Source organism: Neoarius graeffei, chromosome 16, assembly GCF_027579695.1.
Source record: "Neoarius graeffei isolate fNeoGra1 chromosome 16, fNeoGra1.pri, whole genome shotgun sequence".
Lineage (NCBI taxonomy): Eukaryota > Metazoa > Chordata > Actinopteri > Siluriformes > Ariidae > Neoarius > Neoarius graeffei.
Window position 1 is genome coordinate 47,531,386 of NC_083584.1, and position 22,775 is coordinate 47,554,160.

The window sequence follows — 22,775 nt, forward strand, 5'->3', positions numbered from 1 at the left end:
CCGCACAGAGCTCTGACCTCAACCCCTTTGGGATGAACTGAATCACCGACTACACCCCAGACCTTCTCACCTGACACCAGTGTGTGATCTCATTAATGCTCTTGTAGCTGATTGAACACAAATCTGAAATGTCCCGGAAAGCCTTCTCAGAAGAGTGGAGCTTATTATAACTGCAAAAGGGGACTACATTGGGACAGGGATGTTCATCAAGTACATATGTCTTTGATCGGCATGTGTTCATGAACTTTTGGTTATATAGTGTATGATCTGGCAGTTTAGATTTCGCAGCAAACCCTTCCAGAGCATTTACTGTTGCTCATTTGTGACAGGATACAACTGTGTGGTTGAGGTTTAAGGGCTCAAGAACCCAAAAGTCGTACCTACAGTATTAGCCTGGCGAAGCTGGGATTTAACCTCACAATATTCTGATCAGTCACTCAAAGCCTTTACCCCCCGCCCAAGTCTGAAATTCCTGCACAAATTATTAAAGTTTATCAAAGGTTCTATGAACCAGTCCAAGACCAGTGTGATTAAAGTGGCCAAGTTGGGATTGCTGGAACCCACCCAACCTGACATCACTGCTTATCTTTTAACAAGTCCACAATCATAACTGTACTGTTTCCGTTCTTCTCAGATCACGATTACTGATCAGTGTCTTGCACCATGAATCGGCCGAAGCCGACCAGCATTCGGCGCCCTAGTGGTGCCAAAACATCAGGTATGTGGTGCAATTAGTTATAGAAGTACTGAGAAGAGAGACAGTCGGTACTGTGTAAGTTTTACAATCTCCTTCTTTGCTGCTTCTTAGGTCACCCTCCTCCAGGAGACTTCATCGCTTTAGGGGCCAAAAGCCAGGGCAGCGAGACCAAAGCAAACCCAGCTCTGCTCAAACCAGCATCCACAGGTTTGCCTCCAGACCGCAAGAGAGAGCCTTCGTCATCTTTACCCTCCTCTTCAGGCCTGTCTAACCTGACGAAACGGCCCAAACACGCTTCCAATCCCCCCAGTGCGCTCTCACGTCTGGCTGAAGTAGCTGCTGTTGACAAAAGGGCAATTTCCCCATCGATCAAAGAGCCGTCTGTGGTGCCTATAGAAGGTGAGACAGTGTGGGGTGTAGTATAACTGAATTAGAATCTTTACATGTTACATATGTTCTGTTTTTTTTTCTTTTTAATCATATTGAGGGGTTAATGTTGAACATGTTGAACATCTGGATTAGATGATCCTAAGCTAATGTCGTAGTCGTGTCACTAAACCTCGAGTCTGAGTCCAGTCTCGAGTCTCCAGCGTTCAAGTCCGAGTCAAGTCCAAGCCATTAAAAAAAAATTCAAGTCGGGTCCGAGAACAAGACTCCAACCGTACCATTTGACGGTGGCTGTTTCAGCGCCATTAACATTAGTTTGTTCCTGAACATGACGTATGAACAGGTCTCTATCAGGGAGTGTGCAGTATTCTGTCGTGCAGAAGGTGTGTTTATTAATCCAAGTGAAGACAGGTAAACAATCCAGAACGGCGGGCAAAGTCGTAAAACAGTGAAACAGGCTATAGGTCGAGCGAGGCACAAACAGGCTCTCGTAGACTCGGCAGAATCAAAGACGAGAAACAGGAAATCAGGAAACCAAACAAGGAAATAAGGCTCAGTAATGTGTCAGCAACGCAACTCAATACTTCACAAAGTAAGTGTGTTTTCGCAGTTTTTATATAGGCGCGCTGATTGTGCCTTAATCCTGCACAGGTGCGAATTGTTTATGGCTTGGCGTGGGCACTGTCCAGAGCGCGCCCAAGAGTCTATCTGATGCACGCACCAAGGCGCGCAGGTGTGACACTCTTGCACAAAATTAATGTCGATCTAAATATCTTCTGCCAAATTATCATGGCAATGTTACAAAAAATCCGAGTCCTCGTCTCCAATTTACGAGTCCGGATGCAGTTAATACACAAGTCCCAGTCCGAGCATCAGCGCTCAAGTCCAAGTCGAGTCACAAGTCCTTATAATTAGGGCACGAGTCCTGGACTCGAGTACGACAAGCCTGTCCTAAGCTCTGTGGTGTTGTTGCAGTTCCCCCGGCTGTATTACTGGACGAGATTGAGGCAGCAGAGGCTGAAGGTAACGATGAGCGTATCGAAGGACTGCTGTGTGGCGCGGTCAAACAACTGAAGATGAACCGGGCCAAGCCTGACATCACTCTCTACCTCAGCCTCATGTTCCTCGCCAAGATCAAACCCAACGTATTTGCAACTGAAGGAGTCATAGAGGTTGGCACCGTGTGTTTTCATTAGTACTGTTTCGATTTTCTGTCAACCAGCCTGTTAATTTTTTTTCGTGTGTGTGTTTCCTGGGATAGGCTTTATGCAGCCTCCTTCGGCGTGACGCCTCTATTAACTTTAAGGCTAAGGGGAACAGCCTGGTGTCCGTTCTGGCCTGCAATCTGCTGATGGCAGCGTACGAAGAGGACGAGAACTGGCCTGAGATCTTTGTCAAAGTAAGAAGCTAGCCGTGTGCTCGTCCAGTGAACTTAATCAACCTTCATTCCTGATGAAGAAATGTTCTAGATTCTTGTGTGGTCATGTTTTTTTTTTCCTCAGGTGTACATTGAGGACTCTCTTGGTGAGAGAATCTGGGTGGATAGCTCGCACTGTAAAACATTCGTAGACAACATACAGACTGCGTTTAACACCAAGATGCCCCCAAAGACCATGCTGCTGCAGACCGAAACGGGCCGCTCAGGAGGAGATCTGAGCGCAGGTACACCGTTCACTATTGTTTTTGTTTTTTTTTTTTTTTCTGGACCAGTACTGATTTATTAGTAACCAAAGGTAATTAACAGTTGCACCGAGTTGGCTAAAAGCCATGTTTGACGAGATTGAATGGAATAACTGTTTTATTCTATCCACATTCACTAGATTTTGAGAAAGCGAGCGTTTTTATTTTTATTTTTTGCAGATTCGATAAATAAAAACTTTATGCAAAACGTCTGACAAAATAATTTCTGCTTAGAATGTAAACAAACCGGTGAAATGACAGTCGCAATTTGTGAAAAATGCTAAAATAATAATAATTCTTGGGGGAAAAAAAAAAGACGTTCTTACCATCAAATACTTTCATTCCATATATATATATATATATATATATATTTTTAAATCCCCCGCTGGCTGAAAGGCCCGAGGGGGATTATGTCGTGGCAATTTCCATCCATCCGTTCCGGGAAGGGTGGTCACTAGGGATGAGCGAGTACAGTATTATCTGTATCTGTTAACCATATGAATTATCTGTATTTGTACCCGGAAGTGGGTGGGATTAAACCCGGAAGTGGGTCTGGTTGTCTTGAAATGGGCGGGGCTTTAACCAGCATGTTATTTTAAGCATGCAATTGATATGGGTTGATCAGAAATTGTTATATTTATTGCTGATTAGAAAACTATTTACAGGACAGCATCAGCATTGAGCTTCAGAGCAATGGTTTTGATCACGATAGCAAACGAACTATTTACAGAACAAGTTTTGCAACAATGAATACAACACATGCGGTTGCAATTATGAAATGAAATGTAATGAACAAGAGTTTTCATACTCAACATAACTTCTTTTTTTAACTTTTAATTTTTTTATGATCAGTGTGATTTTTTTTTTTTTTAATTTGGTTCTTTTTTTATTTTTTTTTTATTTCCACACCAGGGGTGTGTGTGTGTGTGTGTAGCTTAATTTGTAATATTATTTATACCACTACTACCTAGAAAGTGTCAGACACTCGGTGCGTGAAGTAAAATAAAACTGGTTAGAGCCAACTGACGGTTTAAAAAAAAAAAAAACTCCGACGACCGGCAGAGAGAGAGAGAGAGAGTGTGTGTGTAGCTTAATTTGTAATACTTATACCATTACTACCTTTATTTTTACATGAATTACAGCAAGAAAGTGTCAGACACTCAATGCGTGAAGTCAAAAAAACTGTTTTTAACCGACGGTTAAAAAAAGAAAAAAAAAATCTCCGTCAGGCAGAGACGCAACGCGAGTCGCTTTCTACCAAGCACCACGTCTGAATGAACCCACGTTTACCAGAACTCTACTGGTTATAAGTAAGTACAAACTGAAATAAAAACAAACTTGAAGCTGAAGAAACCTGAAACGTTAACGGAAAAGAGCCGCGAACCGGAGAGACAGAGAGCTGTTCTCTGTGTGAGTGAGCAGAGCGGTGTGTGTAGGGGAGGGGTGCTGTGTGAGGATTTTCATTCAGTCCGAGCACAGATATTGACTCGTATTACTCGTATAATACTCGTACTTGGCAAAAGTGCTTTATCCGTACCGGATACTCGTTTCAGCCGAGTATCCAGCTCAACTCTAGTGGTCACCTTCTGAAATCAACTCCTCTTAGAATTTTTGGAGGAATTTCACAAAACCTGGCAGGATTCTTTGTTATGTGTTGGAAATACGCAAATTGTAATTATGTAGTGCAATTGCAGGCGGCACGGTGGTGTAGTGGTTAGCGCTGTCGCCTCACAGCAAGAAGGTCCGGGTTCGAGCCCCGTGGCCGGCGAGGGCCTTTCTGTGCGGAGTTTGCATGTTCTCCCCGTGTCCGCGTGGGTTTCCTCCAGGTGCTCCGGTTTCCCCTACAGTCCAAAGACATGCAGGTTAGGTTAACTGGTGACTCTAAATTGACCGTAGGTGTGAATGTGAGTGTGAATGGTTGTCTGTGTCTATGTGTCAGCCCTGTGATGACCTGGCGACTTGTCCAGGGTGTACCCCGCCTTTCGCCCGTAGTCAGCTGGGATAGGCTCCAGCTTGCCTGCGACCCTGTAGAACAGGATAAAGCGGCTACAGATGATGGATGGGTAGTGCAATTGCACCGACATAATTTTGGTGCACTGTGTGAGGCATGGTACTGTTGTACCTACAATGACGTGGTATCAAAGAAAGGAATAAATATGTATTCATAACTGCGATGAGTATCTCATTATTGGTCTCACTGTCCTAAGACAATGCAGCAATTTACTGACGTGAAATACACGACACTACACAATTCAGTGGTTCATTCATGATGCTCTAATATTATTATTCTATTCAGGTTGATTTCGCGCCCTTGTAAATCTTTTGCTCACACGCTCATCAGGAGCTCTGCTTTTACGCAGTGACTAAAAAGACCAGTGACATGATGTCAAATTTCTCTCCTCCACCAGTTCTTATAGAGTGAAGGTGTGAAGACGTACAGTGTGTGGTATGGTACAGTAAATAAAATGTAATGTATTTATGTAATTAAATGTTGAAAGGTTCTTCTTTGTTTTTCCAGGAAACAGTCCTCACCCTTCCACTCCAGATGAGGATGACAATCAGGCTGAGCTTCTAATTGCAGAGGAGAAGCTTAGTCCTGAAGAGGAAGGGCAGGTCATGCCCAGGTACTGAGCTATTACAGATGTGTCAGCCGTCTCCATATGATTCAGTACACCTGCCTGTAGTCAGTATGATATATATTACAGATAGAAGTCCAACATCTTTGAACGGTTTTGTGACTGACTCACACACGCTTAGGTACGACGAGCTGGCAGATAGTGTGGAGGACTACGTGCTGGATATATTAAGGGACCAACTGAACCGCAGACAACCCATGGATAACGTGTCGCGGAACCTGCTGCGTCTGCTAACAGCCACCTGCGGCTACAAGGAGGTGCGACTGATGGCTGTGCAGAGGCTGGAGATGTGGCTGCAGAATCCAAAGGCAAGATTCTGACCCTGAGGCCATTATTAAAAAATGTTCTGTTTCCGGTCCACCGGCCGGGTGAGTGCCGTTTGTGCGGTTGAAAATTTTTTTTTAATGCCGTTTTTTCGACATTTTTTTCGGGTTCGTAAATCTAAAATCGAACTTGACATTTCCGCATTCCCAGGGCTTTCCACTAATGCCGCTTTTCCACTACCAATGCGGCTGAGTTGGGCTGAGCCGTGCCGTGCTGAGTCGAGCTGAGCGGGGCTGTTGGAGTTGCATTTCGACTACAACCGCGCTGAACCGTGCTGGCTGGAAGTGGGTGGACACATTGGGTGGAGTTAGCAAAAGTGGGTGGACGTCAGGTGATGTCGTTAGGCGGCTCAAACAGTGACATCAGTGACCTTTTAAGCGGTAGTCTCACAACCCGGAGAGTAAACAATAAACATGGAGGACATGGAGTCGTTAGTGTTGCTGGTCTTGGTGCTGTGGCTTGTTGTCGCCGACAACGCCAACAGATACTGGCAAGAGTGTATAGATGAGGCGAGGCGCATAAGGCTTCATAATTCTCGTAATTCTCCTTCTGTTTACGGTGTTTACAGATCCCAGCGTGCTCGCGGGGCGTGTGTGGGCATGTGAGGACACTCCTCCTCACCAATCAGTGCACAGGGGAGTGTCTCCTCACGCCCCCAGCCCCACTCGGCTCGGTTTGGGTCGCTTCAGCCCCACTCCAAAACCGTGCGAGTTTTGGGGGCTGAGCAGGGCTGAAGCGAGCTGAGTCGTGCTGCTCTTAGATAGTCGAAACGCGAGCCGTGTCGGGCTGATGTGAGCTGAAGCGAGCTGAAGTGAGCTGAAAAAGGGTAGTGGAAAAGGGCCATAAGGCTCATACTAGCCAGCCATGACAAATAAGTAGCCAGCCGGGGGGGTGTAAACACAAAATAAACTCCTGTGCACGCAGTTCCCAGGATTAAATGTATTTTGCACAGACCATTTATTTATTCACTTTACTCAAATACAAAGTAAAATGGCAGTAAATCTTCTTTCTTTTCTTGCGTATTGCATCATGAGGCGTTCCTGGCTTGTAAATCTCTTATTTTCGGTTCATGACACATTCACGCAGCTGAGCATGCTATGAATTAACAACGACAACGGTCTGCAGTGGGGGCTACACAATTACACACTCAGCGAACATTTCTCCATTTGTGTATGAAAATACACTCCAACCACTCAGTTTGGTTTCATTTACAACCAACGGTGTCTTTTGATGCCAGCACGTAATTGAACGAGAGAAGACTGGTTTACCGGAGACAAAATAAGCGTTATCTCTGCTTCTGTTCCCTCCGACACACTACTGCCTCCGCCAAGTGAGTGCGCACTCTGAACTGAATCAGCTCTGCGCATGCGCCGTGCGGCACAAAAAAATGGCAGCCACCATGAAGGAAGGAGATCCGGAGTTTTCAAACATTTGCTTAAGTGTGAAATCGCAAACTGGTATTCTAGCAAACAACAAAATAGTAAAGATTCAGAAAAACAAATCATTCAGTGATCATTTTAATAGTGTAATTTCATCCGAACTAGGCCTAACGGTCGATTTAGAACTACAAAAAGTCCGCGTGTCGGACATTTTAAGTACCTTTGTAAAAGTTTTGCAAATGTTGCAGTCAGCAGTTAAAATGCTAATTTAAAGTTTTTGTACAAGTTTCAGTTGATTAAACTGTCATATTTTATTAAATGTGTCTGCTTTTGTAATAAAAAAGTACTGAAAGAAAAAGCAAACACAGCATTGCGATTTCTTATCCATCCATATATATAAAAAAAAAATCCCTCCCTCCCGACTGAAAAATTTTTTTGCTCACCCGGTGGACAGGAAACGGATTTTTTTTTAAGGATGGCCTGGCTCTTGTTTTAAAGTCTTTCTTTGACCATTTTGAGCTCCATTTAGGAAAGACAAAGATAATGTCATGCTATGTCGTTTCATCACAGCTGACGAGACCAGCGCAGGACCTCCTCATGTCTCTGTGCATGAACTGTAGAACTCACGGAGCTGACGACATGGACGTGATCTCCAACCTCATCAAGATCCGGCTGAAGCCAAAAGTCCTCCTCAATCATTACATGCTGTGTGTCCGGTAAGCCGTGCTCTTCCGGACGTTCATGGTTTTAGGTCGTCTTGTTGCAAGATTTCACGGTTTATTGTATTCTGATGTTTATGTGGTACTTGGCTGCATTGCAGGGAGCTCCTGAATGCACACAGAGATAACCTGGGCACCATGATCAAACTGGTGATCTTTAATGAGTTGTCCAATGCCAGAAATCCGAACAACATGCAGGTGCTTCATACGGTCCTGCAGCACAGCCCAGAGCAGGCCCCGAAGGTGAGCCTTCCTTTGTTTTCATCTTTTCATAGTATGATTGTTTCCACCAAGGCAGCTCAAGGGCCGAGAGCAGAACCAACACTTTAGAACCAAGAACCGCTTATGTTCTGAGGGCTGAGGGCGGGATTATCATGACTAACAGGGCCAACTAAAACTTTGTGACCACCATTTTTAAAAAGACAGAGGTAGTAGAGTGCTGCCTAATTCAGCAGTCTGCCATTGTTGTTGCGTTTGGTGCAAGTGTTGCTGGGAAATCGGAGCTGTATACAGTGACATAATGACGTGGCTCTCTAGCCCATGGAAAAACAAAGCGGTTCTTAGAAGGTTTGCAAGTTGACCTAACTCTGAACCGGCACGAGCACCATCCCAGAACTAGCACCTCGTTGGCGTTGGTGGAAAGGAGGCGTCGGTGTTATTTCCTTACACAGTAAGTAATTCCAAAAGTATCAGAATTTTTCCAACAGAGTGATTAGATTAGATAGAACTTTATTGATCCCTTTGGGAGGGTTCCCTCAGGGAAATTAAGATTCCAGCAGCATCATTAGAGAATAGAAAAGAGAGAAAAAACTTCTAGATAAATGAAATTAAATTATGTATTTACATATACAATATAAAAAGAATAAAATATGGGAAAGGGGGGGGGGCAGCAGGAGAGATATTACACTTTATATTGCACATTGTCCGGTATTGCTTATTGTCAGGCTAGGCTACTGCGCCTTCCCTTCCCGTCTTCTGTCCTCCTGTTACCCCTCCTCCCCCCCAGAGAGGAGTTGTACAGTCTGATGGCGTGAGGGACAAAGGAGTTTTTAAGTCTGTTCGTCCTGCGCTCGGGAAGGAGCATTCTGTCACCGAACAGGCTCCTCTGGTTGCTGATGACGGTGTGCAGAGGGTGACTGGCATCGTCCATGATGTTCAGTAGTTTGTCCATAGTCCTCTTCTCTGCCACCTTCACCAGAGAGTCCAGCTTCACGCCGACCACAGAGCCGGCCCGCCTGATCAGTTTGTCCAGCCTGGATGTGTCCTTCTTGGATGTGCTGCCCCCCAGCACACCACGGTGTAAAACAGGACACTGGCGACCACAGACTGATAGAACATCCACAGGAGTTTCCTGCAGATGTTAAAGGACCGCAGCCTCCTAAGGAAGTATAGCCTGCTCTGTCCTTTCCTGTATAAGTGATTGGTGTTGCAAATCCAGTCCAGCTTGCTGTCCAGCCACAGCCCGAGGTACTTGTAGGAATCCACAGCCTCCACCTCGACTCCCTCGATCAGAACTGGTAGTGACCTTGGTCTGGACCTCCCAAAGTCAATGACCAGCTCCTTGGTCTTCGAGGTGTTGAGCTGCAGATGGTTCCTGTTGCACCACACAGCAAAGTCCCTCACCAGGCTCCTATACTCCTCCTCTCTGTCGTCACTGATACACCCAACGATGGCTGTGTCATCGGCGAACTTCTGAATGTGACACAGCTCCGAGTTGTAGCAGAAGTCCGCGGTGTACAGGACGAAGAGAAGAGGGCCAGCAACGTGGGGCACTTATTTTGGCATCAATGTAAAAGCAGACAGTGATATGTTATGGGAAAAGTGACATACCTGAATGCAACAAGTGCCATTTACCTAGATCAGACTAGAGACAGCGATCCGGGTGATTCTGATCAGGTTGTTTACACATTTCCGATCACAGACGTACTGTCATGCTAAGATGAGAAATGTGTCGTCACACTGTCAGATTGTGATGCCAGCAAAGTTATTAAGAATGTTTAAAACGGTTTATTGTGTCAGGAATAACACACAACACTGCACTAACTACCCCAAAGTGCATTATTTTTGCATAACAGCAAGTCTAGAGCGTGTTATTCCGCTTATACCACTGCAATCTGCCAACGACTATCATGTTTAATTTATTAATGAATGATCCTAATGGGGGCGGCACGGTGGTGTAGTGGTTAGCACTGTCACCTCACAGCAAGAAGGTCCGGGTTCGAGCCCCGTGGCCGGCGAGGGCCTTTCTGTGTGGAGTTTGCATGTTCTCCCCGTGTCCGCGTGGGTTTCCTCCGGGTGCTCCGGTTTCCCCCACAGTCCAAAGACATGCAGGTTAGGTTAACTGGTGACTCTAAATTGACCGTAGGTGTGAATGTGAGTGTGAATGGTTGTCTGTGTCTATGTGTCAGCCCTGTGATGACCTGGTGACTTGTCCAGGGTGTACCCCGCCTTTCGCCCGTAGTCAGCTGGGATAGGCTCCAGCTTGCCTGCGACCCTGTAGAACAGGATAAAGCGGCTAGAGATAATGAGATGAGATGATCCTAATGGTTTATGGTTAGATTTAATGTTGTAGAAAGTCAGAGAGACAAGTTAGTTCCTGTTGTCACTTACGTTACAGCTGTGATAAGCAGCCTCTCTCTCGCACGCGCGCACACACACAGAGCACAGTGTGAAAAACAGGAAACAGAAAGCAGTACCGAGACGAGACTGCTTACAACTGAGACTGATTCCATAAATATTCAATAAATGTCTCCTAACAAAAAAAAACTTCATCACATCGACAATTATGAGTTATTGTTTTTTAAACAACAGTGTCTTTTTTTTTTTTCTCCTGTATATGAGCTATCACTATAGAAACAATAACATATTAGAATGAACGCATTAATATAAACATTCATATTATAGCCGGAATTATTACACGCAATTACTGTTATGCGAAAATCATACCCACATTCTGACCAATCAGATTTGAGCATTCAGCCACACTGTAGTGTAAGTAAACATAATGATTTCTAATTAGTTTGAAATTAGTGTGGTCTGTGCTTTTTAATATAAACACAGAACGTGACGGCAGGACGTCTGAATAGACCCCTTTCACTGACGTCACCCGAAACCGGAAGTAAACAGACCCTGCGCCATTTTGGAAGACCAACAAACTCGTGATTAGGGGGAAATAACAGCAGCGGTATGTGAACCCACGAGAATAAAGTGGAGTGGCAAACGACTTAAACAAACAAATCTGAGCTGTTTTATTTATGATTTATTGGCCCAACAGTAGACTTGAAAGAAACCTGTGTGAGACTTGGCAAAAAACTGTGGATATAATGGATAAGTCTGTGCATGATCTGCGGACACTTTGAGGTAAGCAAACGCAAGAAATTCAGATTTAAAACATGCTAAATTGGCCCCAAGTTGATAACTGTATGAGGAGCAAGCCTCCCAGACTTCTACAATTTAATAATAATAATAATTTAGGATGGTTTGGGGCTTGCTCGCTGCTGCCAGGTTGGTTGTTGAGTAGCCTGACTGTTTTGTTTTTTTTTCTTGCGTGTGGTATCATTGTTGACGCGAGGTTGTTTTTTGAACATGCCAATGCGGACACGATTTCCCCTGATGAGTTATGACTTCAGATGCGATGCGTGTGTGGAGGTGTGGAGTCCGCATGATATGTGCGTAAGATAGGCTTCTCATGTGTTTGGAGATCCACGCTCCGAGACAAGCGCAAGGCTTCTCATGTGTTTGGAGATCCACGCTCCGAGACAAGCGCAAGGCTTCTCATGTGTTTGGAGATCCGCGCTCCGAGACGAGTGCAAGGCTTCTCATGTGTTTGGAGATCCGCGCTCCGAGACAAGCGCAAGCACCCCCCCAAGGGAAAAAAAGGGACCCCCCGAAAATATCGGCATAGTTCGAACACTGTAGGCACTGGGTGTAAACAACAAATAGTTTACAATGTCTGGGTAGCAAACAGATGGCAGAATTGGTGTCCGGTCCTCCTTATGTTTCCATTCTCCCTTGCCGCGAGTCTTATCATATGGGTCAAACCCATCAATCACAGCCAGTTTCTCCACATACCGTGCCCTTTCTGCAGCTGGTAATGTACTCACATAACCAGAATTATCAGCCATCGTGTCACTTCACTCTCGCGCGTACTTTGTTTTATATTTTGAGTGCATGTACTTGGTCTTCCAATATGGCGCCTAACAAAATCTCGCGGCGCGGTGACGTCATGTGAAAGGGGTCTATAGCCAGTTAGTCTAGATTATGAATAGACACTCGTATAAAGATAGATATACACTCTATTACCACATTTTTGTGGACACCTGACCATCACATGGACCATATATACTTGTTGAACATCCCATTCCAGATTTATTCCGCCTTTGCTGTTATAATAAACTCCTCTCTTCTGGGAAGGCTTTCCACTAGATTTTGGAGCATGGCTGTGGGGATTTTGTTCATTCAGCTACAAGAGCATTAATGAGATTAGACACTGATGTGTTGTGGGCGCAGTCGGTGTTCCAGTTCATCCCAAAGGTGTTCAGTGGGGTTGAGTTCAGTCAGGGCTCTGTGCAGGACACTCGAGTTCTTCCACTCCAAACTTAACACACCATGTCTTCATGGAGTGCTTTGTGCACAGGAGCATTGTCACGTTAGAAGAGGTTTGGGCCTCTTAGTTCCAGTGAAGGGAAATTGTAATCCTACAGCCTACTAAGACATTCCGAATACTTCTGTACTTCAGACTTTGTGGCAACAGTTTGAGGAAGAACCACATATGGGTGAGAGGGTCAGGTGTCCACAAACGTTTGGCCATCTAGTCTATTTCAGTCCAGGAAAGCCTGTAGTTTTCAGACTTGGTTAAAAAAAAAAAAGTCAACATTTCACCACATGAAAGGTTTTCCTAGATCGCCACACATTCCTTTACCACAGCATGTGAGACTTGGAGACCTCATCTCATCCAACACCATTCTAAACACTGGCACCCCCCAAGGCTGTGTCCTTAGTCCACTCCTTTACTCACTCTTCACACGGGACTATTCTCTCATTCATAACTCAAACCAAATATACAAGTTTGCAGATGACACAGCTGTGGTGGGGTTGATAACCAACAGCAATGAGGCAGCCTACAGAGAGGACGTTCAGGCCCTCACATCTTGGTGTCAGAACAATGACTTGCTCCTCAACACCAACAAAACAAAGGAGCTTGTCATTGACTTCAGAAAACGACCGGTTAAAACAAACGCCCGCCTGGTGATCTTTGGAGAGGAGGTGGAACAGGTGGGGAGCTTCAAGTACCTCAGTGTTCACCTCTCTGAGGACCTGACATGGGGAGTGAACACCAGTGAGGTGGTGAAGAAGATCTTCCTGCGATCCCTGAGGAAAGCTGGGCTCTCACAGAAGCTCCTCACCAACTTCTACCAGTGCACCATACAAAGTGTTCTGAGCTATGGATGCACAGTGTGGCTCTCCAGCTGCACCTCAGAGGAGAGGAAAGATCTGCAGCAGATCATCAGGAGTGCATCTAAAATCATTGGTACCCCTCTTCAATCCTTGGAACAGATTTACTCTGCCAGGCTGAGAAACAGTGCCACAGAGATTAGGACTGACTGCACTCACCCCGGACAATGTCTTTTTGACACCCTTCCCTCTGGCAGGCTTAGGGTCATAAAGTCACGAGCAGCAAGACACCAAAATCGCTTCTTCCCCAGGGGTGTAAAAGCTCTGCTGGAGGCCTGACCCGGACTTGGACTCTCACTTTGCACCTTACTGTGTTTGGCTACATTGAATAATTACATACTGTAATTTATACTGCTGTTTATATGCCAATATTCTGCTTTTAAAAGGTTATGTATATTATTTATTTTATTGACATGGGTGGCACGGTGGTGTAGTGGTTAGCGCTGTCGCCTCACAGCAAGAAGGTCCGGGTTTGAGCCCCGTGGCCGGCGAGGGCCTTTCTGTGCGGAGATTGCATGTTCTCCCCGTGTCCGCGTGGGTTTCCTCCGGGTGCTCCGGTTTCCCCCACAGTCCAAAGACATGCAGGTTAGGTTAACTGGCGACTCTAAATTGACCGTAGGTGTGAATGTGAGTGTGAATGGTTGTCTGTGTCTATTACCCCTTTTCCACCAAATCAGTTCCAGGGCTGGTTCGGGGCCAGTGCTGGTGCTGGTTCACAACTCGTTCAACTTGCAAGCCAGCTGAGAACCAGTTTGCTTTTCCATAGCTTGCGGAGCTACGTCAGTTACGTCGCTGTATACGTCAGTTACGTCGCTACATTTGCGTAAACCTTGGTGCGAATATCGAAGCAAAAACAACACGGAAGCAGCAGCAGCAACAACAATAATAATAATGGCTGACTTTGCGTTTGTACAGCTGCTGCTTCTCGTCGCTTAAAAATGGTGATCTTTCGCGGTCTTGTTATTGTTGTTGGTCTTAACAACTCCGCCCCCCCCGCTGACGGAAGCGGTTCTTTCCTCTGGCCCAGCAGAGAGTTGGTGCTAGCCTGGAACCGGTTTTTCTGGCCCCAGAGCCAGTTCTTTATCAGTGGGAACAGAAAACCCGGTTCCAAACTAAGCACTGGCCCCGAACCAGCCCTGGAACTGCTTTGGTGGAAAAGGGGCAAAAGTGTCAGCCCTGTGATGACCTGGCACCTTGTCCAGGGTGTACCCCGCCTCTCACCCGTAGTCAGCTGGGATAGGATCCAGCTTGCCTGAGACCCTGTAGAACAGGATAAAACAGCTACAGATAATGAGATGAGATTTTATTGACATGCTGCTGTGATCTGAGCCCTCAAACAGTGTATCGTTGTATAGTAATGTGCAATGACGATAAAGAATCTATCTATCGATCTGTCTAAAGAATACATTTATTTAACTCTACTCCTTCACAGATTCATTGAAACTACTTTGATTACTTTTGAGTTGTTTTCTATTAAAGGATGACTTAAATGGATGCAATCGTGTTGATCGAGTTACCGCCACATATTTTGTACTTACAATCGCATCAGAGTGGCTGACTAGCAGCGTTGGGATTTCAGCTCTTAAGTATCCGGACTCGATCTCATCACCTTTAACGTCTGAGCTCTCACTGTCTTACTTCCTGTCTTATAAACGTCAAGTGAGCATCATTTTGTGTTAAGGTGTAAAACTGCACACGTGTCTCTTTCTCCATCTAGTTCCTGGCCATGGTATTCCAGGACCTTCTGACCAACAAGGACGATTATCTTCGGGCGTCTCGTGCCCTGCTCAGAGAGATCATCAAGCAGACCAAGCATGAGATCAACTTCCAGTCGTTCTGTCTGGGCCTCATGCAGGAGAGGAAGGAGGCCTCCTATACTGAGATGGAGTTTAAAGTGAGCATCTTCTACGTTGTAGAACTCTTGGATAGAGTGCTGATTAGGAAGGCCATTTCTAAATAGAGAACTTTTTTTTTTTAATCTAGAAATGTAAACAAAAAGCATGGATTTATCATTAAAGGTCCCATGGCATGGTGGTTTGTTGATGCTTTAAACGGGCTCGTGGAGGTTTCCGGATGTTATATACGCAGCCTTTCTCGAAATGAACCCTCGGCACGTAGATGTAGCCTCCTGGGAGAAAGCCCCATTTCAGCGCTTTTCCCAGTGCGTCGTTTTGCTAATGAGAAGCAGGAGGCGGGGAAGGGTAGAGGGTGGGGGCGGGTCTTATCATTAATATTCATGACATGTAAACGTGTTACCTCTGATTGGCTAACAGCACTGTGACGCTACCTCCAGTGGGTCAGAACAAGCGTATGTGGGTGTCTTACTATGGCGAGAGAGAAGGAACAAACCGCGAAGGGAAAAATACCGCGTGCTGACGTCATTAAGGTGCGACGCGAGGAAATAAAATAAATTCAACAAATGTTTGGGTTTTTACTGAACAAACAAACAAATAAAATGAACGAGTGACTTAAAAAAAAGAATGTGGGTGTCTTTGTAAAAACTGTTTTGATTGGCTATTATAACAGAGCATGCTGCATGCTTTTTGGTTTTGTAGCGCAGAGTACCTGGCTAACTGCAGGAAGCGGTTAGCTGCACAGCTAATGTAGCCATTGCAAGGCTAACGAGGCACCGATTTTAAAACACGGCAAAACGACTTAACAGTTATACACTTACTTGTTCGGTGTTTGTTGCTGATGCGGCAGGGATGCTTGGTACGGACCCAGGCTTCAGTGACAGTTGATGTGCAAAACCTGCCCTGTACTGTCCCAAGTTGTGGAAACATTCCTCAGGAAAATGCTTCTGACAAACATACACCGTCTTAGGTAGACTCGACGGCGTATTATTGAAGTAAATAAAATTAAGCCGCTGCGTCTTCAGGGGCTCTCCCGTCGGCAGTAAAAACAGACTCTTTTCTGTGTTGTCACATCCATGTACAGCGCAACTTCCATGTTTGGTGGCAACTTTTGAGCTGGGCGGGCAATCCATACAGTGGGTGGGAATCCAGAGGGGGGCGTGGGGATCATCTCCCTTGCTGACGTAGTAAAGGGAAGAGTTTATCAATGCGCTGTTTTGATGCGCCATTCTCAAATGTTGGGCATAGTTTGGTTTACACATTATGACATTTCTAGCCACTGGGGTGACTTAAGAAGGTCAGAGGAACTCATTTTAATGTTAAAAAACCTCAGAAAGTGAAAATTTCATGCCATGGGACCTTTTATAAGTAGACGGGTGTCACTGCCGAACGCCAAACTGCTGGCTTTCGTTAATTCATGTTTTCGTCAGCATGCTTGCAGTGAACCAGAGTTTAATTTTTTTCTTTGCACACAGGAGCGTTTTGTTATCCAGGTGACAGATCTGTTAACGGTGTCCATGATGCTGGGCATCACAGCACAAGTCAAAGAAGCTGGCATTGCATGGGACAAAGGAGAAAAGAAGAGTAAGTGGCTGTTTGTGTAATACTGTTTATTTAACAATCATTCACCAAAGGTAAGGGGAATATCAGTGAATAATAACGGAGACAAAGTCGAGGTCGATATTCACTGAGCCTGAGGCGGATAATTGTTTTGGTATAAATACACAGGTGATTTTATTTTTAAAAAATCATATTTTAAAAAGCATAATTTACTTCAAACTTCAAAAGTGGCATGCAAATGTAATAAAGGCGCCACGCAGACTTGTTCGCTCACCAGCTGTAGGGTGATTAGCTCACTGACCGTAGGGCGATGAGCTCTTGTCGTCACGCGGCGTCCATCCGTACACCTCATCTCATCTCATTATCTGTAGCCGCTTTATCCAGTTCTACAGGGTCGCAGGCAAGCTGGAGCCTATCCCAGCTGACTACGGGTGAAAGGCGGGGTACACCCTGGACAAGTCGCCAGGTCATCACAGGGCTGACACATAGACACAGACAACCACTCACACTCGCATTCACACCTACGGTCAATTTAGAGTCACCAGTTAACCTAACCTGCATGTCTTTGGACTGTGGGGGAAACCGGAGCACCTGGAGGAAACCCACGCGGACACGGGGAGAACATGCAAACTCCGCACAGAAAGGCCCTCGCCGGCCACGGGGCTCGAACCCGGACTTGCTGTGAGGCGACAGTGCTAACCACTACACCACCGTGCCGCCCCCATCCGTACACAATTCACAAAAATCGCTCCTCTCCCTCTGAGTTTTCAATGGATTTTGATTCTGATTGTTTGTTTTGTTTGGAAGATCTAATCAGTCTGCACAAAAGTTACTCCCTGGTTTTGTGATTTCTCATTAACGAGTTGCTAATTATACCCCTGCTCCGAAGGAGAGGGTATACTGGTTTACCTCTGTCCATCTGTAACACTTTTTCTCAGCAACCACAAATCATAGCTACTTGGTACCGAGCTTCAGCGTGGGGTTCTATACTGTATGTACCGTTTTCAGGTCTGTCGCATATCCACTTCCTGTTCACTGACAATGTATTTACGAAACATATAGCGTGGATTTACAAAATTTTCGTAACAATTTTCTCAGCAACTACAAATCTCACCTGGTTGATATTTGATACCGAGCTTCAGCTTGGGGTTCTATACCATGTCTACCATTTTCAGGTCTGTTGCACATCCACTTCCTGTTTACTGACAATGTATTTACGAAACATATAGTGTGGATTTACAAAATTTTCGTAACACTTTTCTCAGCAACTACAAATCACACCTGCTTGATATTTGGTACCGAGCTTCAGCTTGGGGTTCTATACTGTATGTACCGTTTTCAGGTCTGTCACACATCCACTTCCTGTTTACTGACTGTGTATTTACGAAACGTATAGTGTGGATTTACAAAATTTTCGTAACACTTTTCTCAGCAACTACAAATCTCACCTGGTTGATATTTGATACCGAGCTTCAGCTTGGGGTTCTATACCATGTCTACCATTTTCAGGTCTGTTGCACATCCACTTCCTGTTTACTGACAATGTATTTACGAAACATATAGTGTGGATTTACAAAATTTTCGTAACAATTTTCTCAGCAACTGCAAATCACACCTGCTTGATATATTGGTACCGAGCTTCAGCTTGGGGTTCTATACCATGTGTACTGTTTTCAGGTCTGTCACACATCCACTTCCTTTTTACCGACTGAATGTATTTACAAAACATATAGCGTGGATTTACAAAATTTTCGTAACATTTTTCTCAGCAACTACAAATCACACCTGCTTGATATTTGGTACCGAGCTTCAGCTTGGGGTTCTATACTGTATGTACCGTTTTCAGGTCTGTCACACATCCACTTCCTGTTTACTGACCGTGTATTTACAAAACGTATAGTGTGGATTTACAAAATTTTCGTAACACTTTTCTCAGCAACTACAAATCACACCTGCTTGATATTTGATACCGAGCTTCAGCTTGGGGTTCTATACCATGTCTACCATTTTCAGGTCTGTTGCACATCCACTTCCTGTTTACTGACTGAATGTATTTACGAAACACTACAAAATTTTCGTAACACTTTTCTCAGCAACTACAAATCACACCTGCTTGATATTTGGTACCGAGCTTCAGCTTGGGGTTCTATACCATGTGTACTGTTTTTTCAGGTCTGTCACACATCCACTTCCTGTTTACCGACTGAACGTATTTATGTAACACATAGCGTGGATTTTGACGCTGTTTCAAGAAGCAAAATGCTGTTTCAAAATGCCAGTTTACCTGATTGTTTACAAAATTCTTGATTACAAAATTCTGATTGTTTTGTTTGGAGGATCTAATTGTTCTCATGAAGCGCAACTTGGCTAAGTATAAACGAGTCTGGTTTCTCATGGTACGGCCGTGTGAGCTACTGCGTCGCTGACTCTCTGTTCACTTATCAACACCGAGTCACGTAAAATACTTTGTTTTGAAATTGATAAAATAAATCACAATCCCACCTTACCTTTGAATAGTTTTAGACCAAACTTTGTAGCATCTTTAGTGCTTTTAGGAACAGCATTTTCTTTCATCATTTGTAATTCTTCCTCACTTACAGTGACGAAGCGATTGGCCGCCATTTTGCTGAGTCGCTTGAAGTGATATCGAGAAATAGTCTGAATTTCTCAACCAATCAGTGCACGCTATTTTCTATAATCACCTGCATATTTATACTAAATCAGAATATTCATTATTTTGATAATTGTCGATCAGTTGATTTTCCCCCCACTTCAATTAGTTATGGATTATTTAAAGAATATACTAAATAAAGACATTTCTTTCTGGTATTTCAAATAAAATAAGCAGGAACACTACTCCAGAGCACTTAACTAGGATTCAAGAAATAACAAGTCACTGAAGGGACTCCAAAGTCTTATTCTTGAGTGTCTGTAATCAGGGAATTGACCCTCTTTGGGACTGACTCCCAGCATCTTCGATGTGAACCAAAAGCAGGATGGCAACTTGAGGGCGTGGAACACAAAGTATTTTAAAAATACACTCTATATGGCTGAAAAGCTTGTGGACACCTTGTGACCTGACCATCACACCAACATGTGGCTTTTCCCCAAACTGTTGCCACAAAGTTTGAGGCACACAGCTGTATCGGATCTCTTTGTATCCACTCTGACAAAGCAAGCTCTTGGTCACCTTTAGGATGAACTTGAACGCTGATTGCACCCCAGACCTCCTCACCCAACATCAGTTCATGTTCTCATTGTTGCTGAATGAACACAAATCCCCACAGCCACACCCCAAGATCTAGTGGAAAGCCTCCCCAGAAGAGTGGAGCTTATTATAACAGGAAAGGGAGAATAAATCTGGAATGAGATGTTCAACAAGGACGTACGAGTGTTCTGACCAGGTGTCCACAAACTTTCCAAGTTCAAAGTGATCTTTATTGTCATTTCAACAAGTATACAGAGATACAAAATGGCGAAGCTCAGAGTCCACAGCGTTTACATGTTCATTATTATAGGTTTTGTTGATTACTGAATAAAGCCCGAATCATAATTATTGGCATATGTTTGTCTGTTTGCATTTTTTTTTTTTTAAAATCAGATCTGGAAGTGCTCCGAGCTTTTCAGAACCAGATTGCTGCCATCCAGAGAGACGCTGTGTGGTGGCTGCACACTGTGGTTCCTTCTATCAGCAAACTGGGACCTAAAGACTACGTGCACTGGTATAGGGAGACTGATGATCACTTGTATTAGTAAAGTTTTATAACTCAAATAGTGTTGTTTTTTGTGGCTAAAGAGCTTCACCATTGTTATTGACCATATTGGCATTATCAGTGACCTTAAAGTGCATATCCTGGACCAATTTGTTTTTTTTTTTATATGAAAATATGTCCCTTTACACACTCATCCAGAAGGGTAATTTTGCGCAAGGCCATCTGTCTACAGCAGAAAAAATAAAATAACAAAACGCGTCTGGAAAAATCCCAAGGGAGTCTGGAGCCAGATTCGTGACGTCACCTGTGGAAGCGCCAGCAGGCTGCGCGAGCTTTGCACGGTTTCAGTGCACAGCCTGTGTAGACCAAGCGCTCCCATTTCTCTCTCATTGTCCGGTCTTTTGGGAAACGATGAGTGCTAATCCCATCAAGATTGGTGTTGCTACACCCTCCTACGATACATCTGTTAATCATTTTAATAATTACGTGATAACGTTGAAGAAATTTGCAGAAAACCACCAGGTCGTTTTCTCATAAACAAACCAGCGCTGACGTAGGATTCAGAGGGAGGCGTCCCGCACGCGACGTCACGAAAATCAATGTTTGCCGGGAAATCCAAATGCCAAGTTTTTTCATAGGCGGACCAATTCGCCTCAAATAAAAAAAATTGCAGAGAATGCAGAATGTTACAGATATTTGACCAAAGTTTAATACACTACCGTTCAAAAGTTTGGGGGCACTTTGAAATGTCCTTATTTTTGAAAGAAAAGCACTGTTCTTTTCAATGAAGATCACTTTAAACTAATCAGAAATCCACTCTATACATTGCTAATGTGGTAAATGACTATTCTAGCTGCAAATGGCTGGTTTTTGGTGCAATATCTCCATAGGTGTATAGAGGCCCATTTCCAGCAACTCTCACTCCAGTGTTCTAATGGTACAATGTGTTTGCTCATTGCCTCAGAAGGCTAATGGATGATTAGAAAACCCTTGTACAATCATGTTAGCACAGCTGAAAACAGTTGAGCTCTTTAGAGAAGCTATAAAACTGACCTTCCTTTGAGCAGATTGAGTTTCTGGAGCATCACATTTGTGGGGTCGATTAAATGCTCTAAATGGCCAGAAAAATGTCTTGACTATATTTTCTATTCATTTTACAACTTATGGTGGGAAATAAAAGTGTGACTTTTCATGGAAAGCACAAAATTGTCTGGGTGACCCCAAACTTTTGAACGGTAGTGTATAAAATAGGAGAATTACATTGATCTTGCTCCTGAATTTACCCGTGATATGCACTTTAAAAACGGAATCGTAGCATGTTTTATACATAGAATGCAGCACGTAGTATTAAAGTACAGTCGAGCAGTTTTATTATTTAAAAGTGACAGTATAATTACTGTATGCTTTGAATAAAAATTTGGATTGTTTTGTGTGCCTACTATCCACAGCCTCCACAAAGTGCTGTTCACGGAGCAACCCGAGACGTATTACAAGTGGGACAACTGGCCTCCTGAAAGTGACAGAAAGTAAGCTCTCATCATTCCCTTCCACAGGGTTTTTTGAGGATTATCTCTAATGCCGTTTCTTCTCTGGTCAGTTTCTTCCTGCGGCTGTGTTCCGAGGTCCCCTTGCTGGAGGACACGCTGATGCGTATCCTTGTGATCGGCCTGTCTCGAGACCTGCCTTTGGGCCCGGCCGACGCCATGGAGCTGGCTGATCACTTGGTGAAGAGAGCCGCCGGGGTGCAGTCAGACGGTAGCGCTTATCCCTTCATTCATGCTGACATTTCATTCTGCTGACTTTGAGTAATCTCGAGCTGGCTCCGTGTGTGTGTGTGTGTGTGTGTGTGTGTGTGTGTATTTTGTAGATTTGGATGTACTGCATGTGGAGAGGATTCAGCTCATTGATGCGGTCCTGAACTTGTGTACATACCATCACCCAGAGAACATCCAGCTCCCTGCAGGGTAACGATCATTATTTATACAGAATAATAACCAAAATCCAGGTGCACCTGGGATGCCATCTACAAAAGGTGTGTGTGAGGGGTAGACGAATATTTTCAGGCGTGTAAAATATGTAAAGAATGAAATAGGAGCAGGTCGGGTGTAAAAATGACAAAGAAGACGTCGCACAAATTGGAAATCATGTCTTCATTTGTTTTACGTTCGACATGGTATTTTACTGGTTTGTTTTCTCAAACTCAGAAACATGGTCTGGGAATTTCCTTTGGCTCAAAGCCCTGTGCGCACATGTTGCATTTTATGTAACGCTGCTTGTTTGTCTGTTTTGTTCCTGACAAATAATTTCAGTGTTGTTTTCTTCACATCATTCAGCTTCTTCAGATGTTTGGACACACCAGACCTCATGGGTGTA

The 22,775-nt window shown here is 44.3% G+C and overlaps 1 protein-coding gene across 3 annotated transcripts in view; it reads left to right on the forward strand.

Annotated features, from left to right (window-relative positions):
• ints1 (integrator complex subunit 1) overlaps positions 1–22,775 on the forward strand; it is a 105,387-nt gene that overhangs the window by 13,199 nt on the left and 69,413 nt on the right. For all 3 annotated transcript variants that reach the window (XM_060943091.1, XM_060943090.1, XM_060943092.1), the window contains 15 exons: positions 635–718; positions 809–1,096; positions 2,060–2,256; positions 2,346–2,483; positions 2,587–2,746; positions 5,283–5,388; positions 5,522–5,708; positions 7,674–7,819; positions 7,924–8,065; positions 14,994–15,170; positions 16,605–16,713; positions 20,291–20,411; positions 21,851–21,928; positions 22,000–22,157; positions 22,270–22,366. In XM_060943091.1, the coding sequence (XP_060799074.1) occupies positions 664–718; positions 809–1,096; positions 2,060–2,256; positions 2,346–2,483; positions 2,587–2,746; positions 5,283–5,388; positions 5,522–5,708; positions 7,674–7,819; positions 7,924–8,065; positions 14,994–15,170; positions 16,605–16,713; positions 20,291–20,411; positions 21,851–21,928; positions 22,000–22,157; positions 22,270–22,366 (2,159 nt within the window). In that variant the 5' untranslated portion in view covers positions 635–663. The remainder of the gene's footprint in view (positions 1–634; positions 719–808; positions 1,097–2,059; positions 2,257–2,345; positions 2,484–2,586; positions 2,747–5,282; positions 5,389–5,521; positions 5,709–7,673; positions 7,820–7,923; positions 8,066–14,993; positions 15,171–16,604; positions 16,714–20,290; positions 20,412–21,850; positions 21,929–21,999; positions 22,158–22,269; positions 22,367–22,775) is intronic.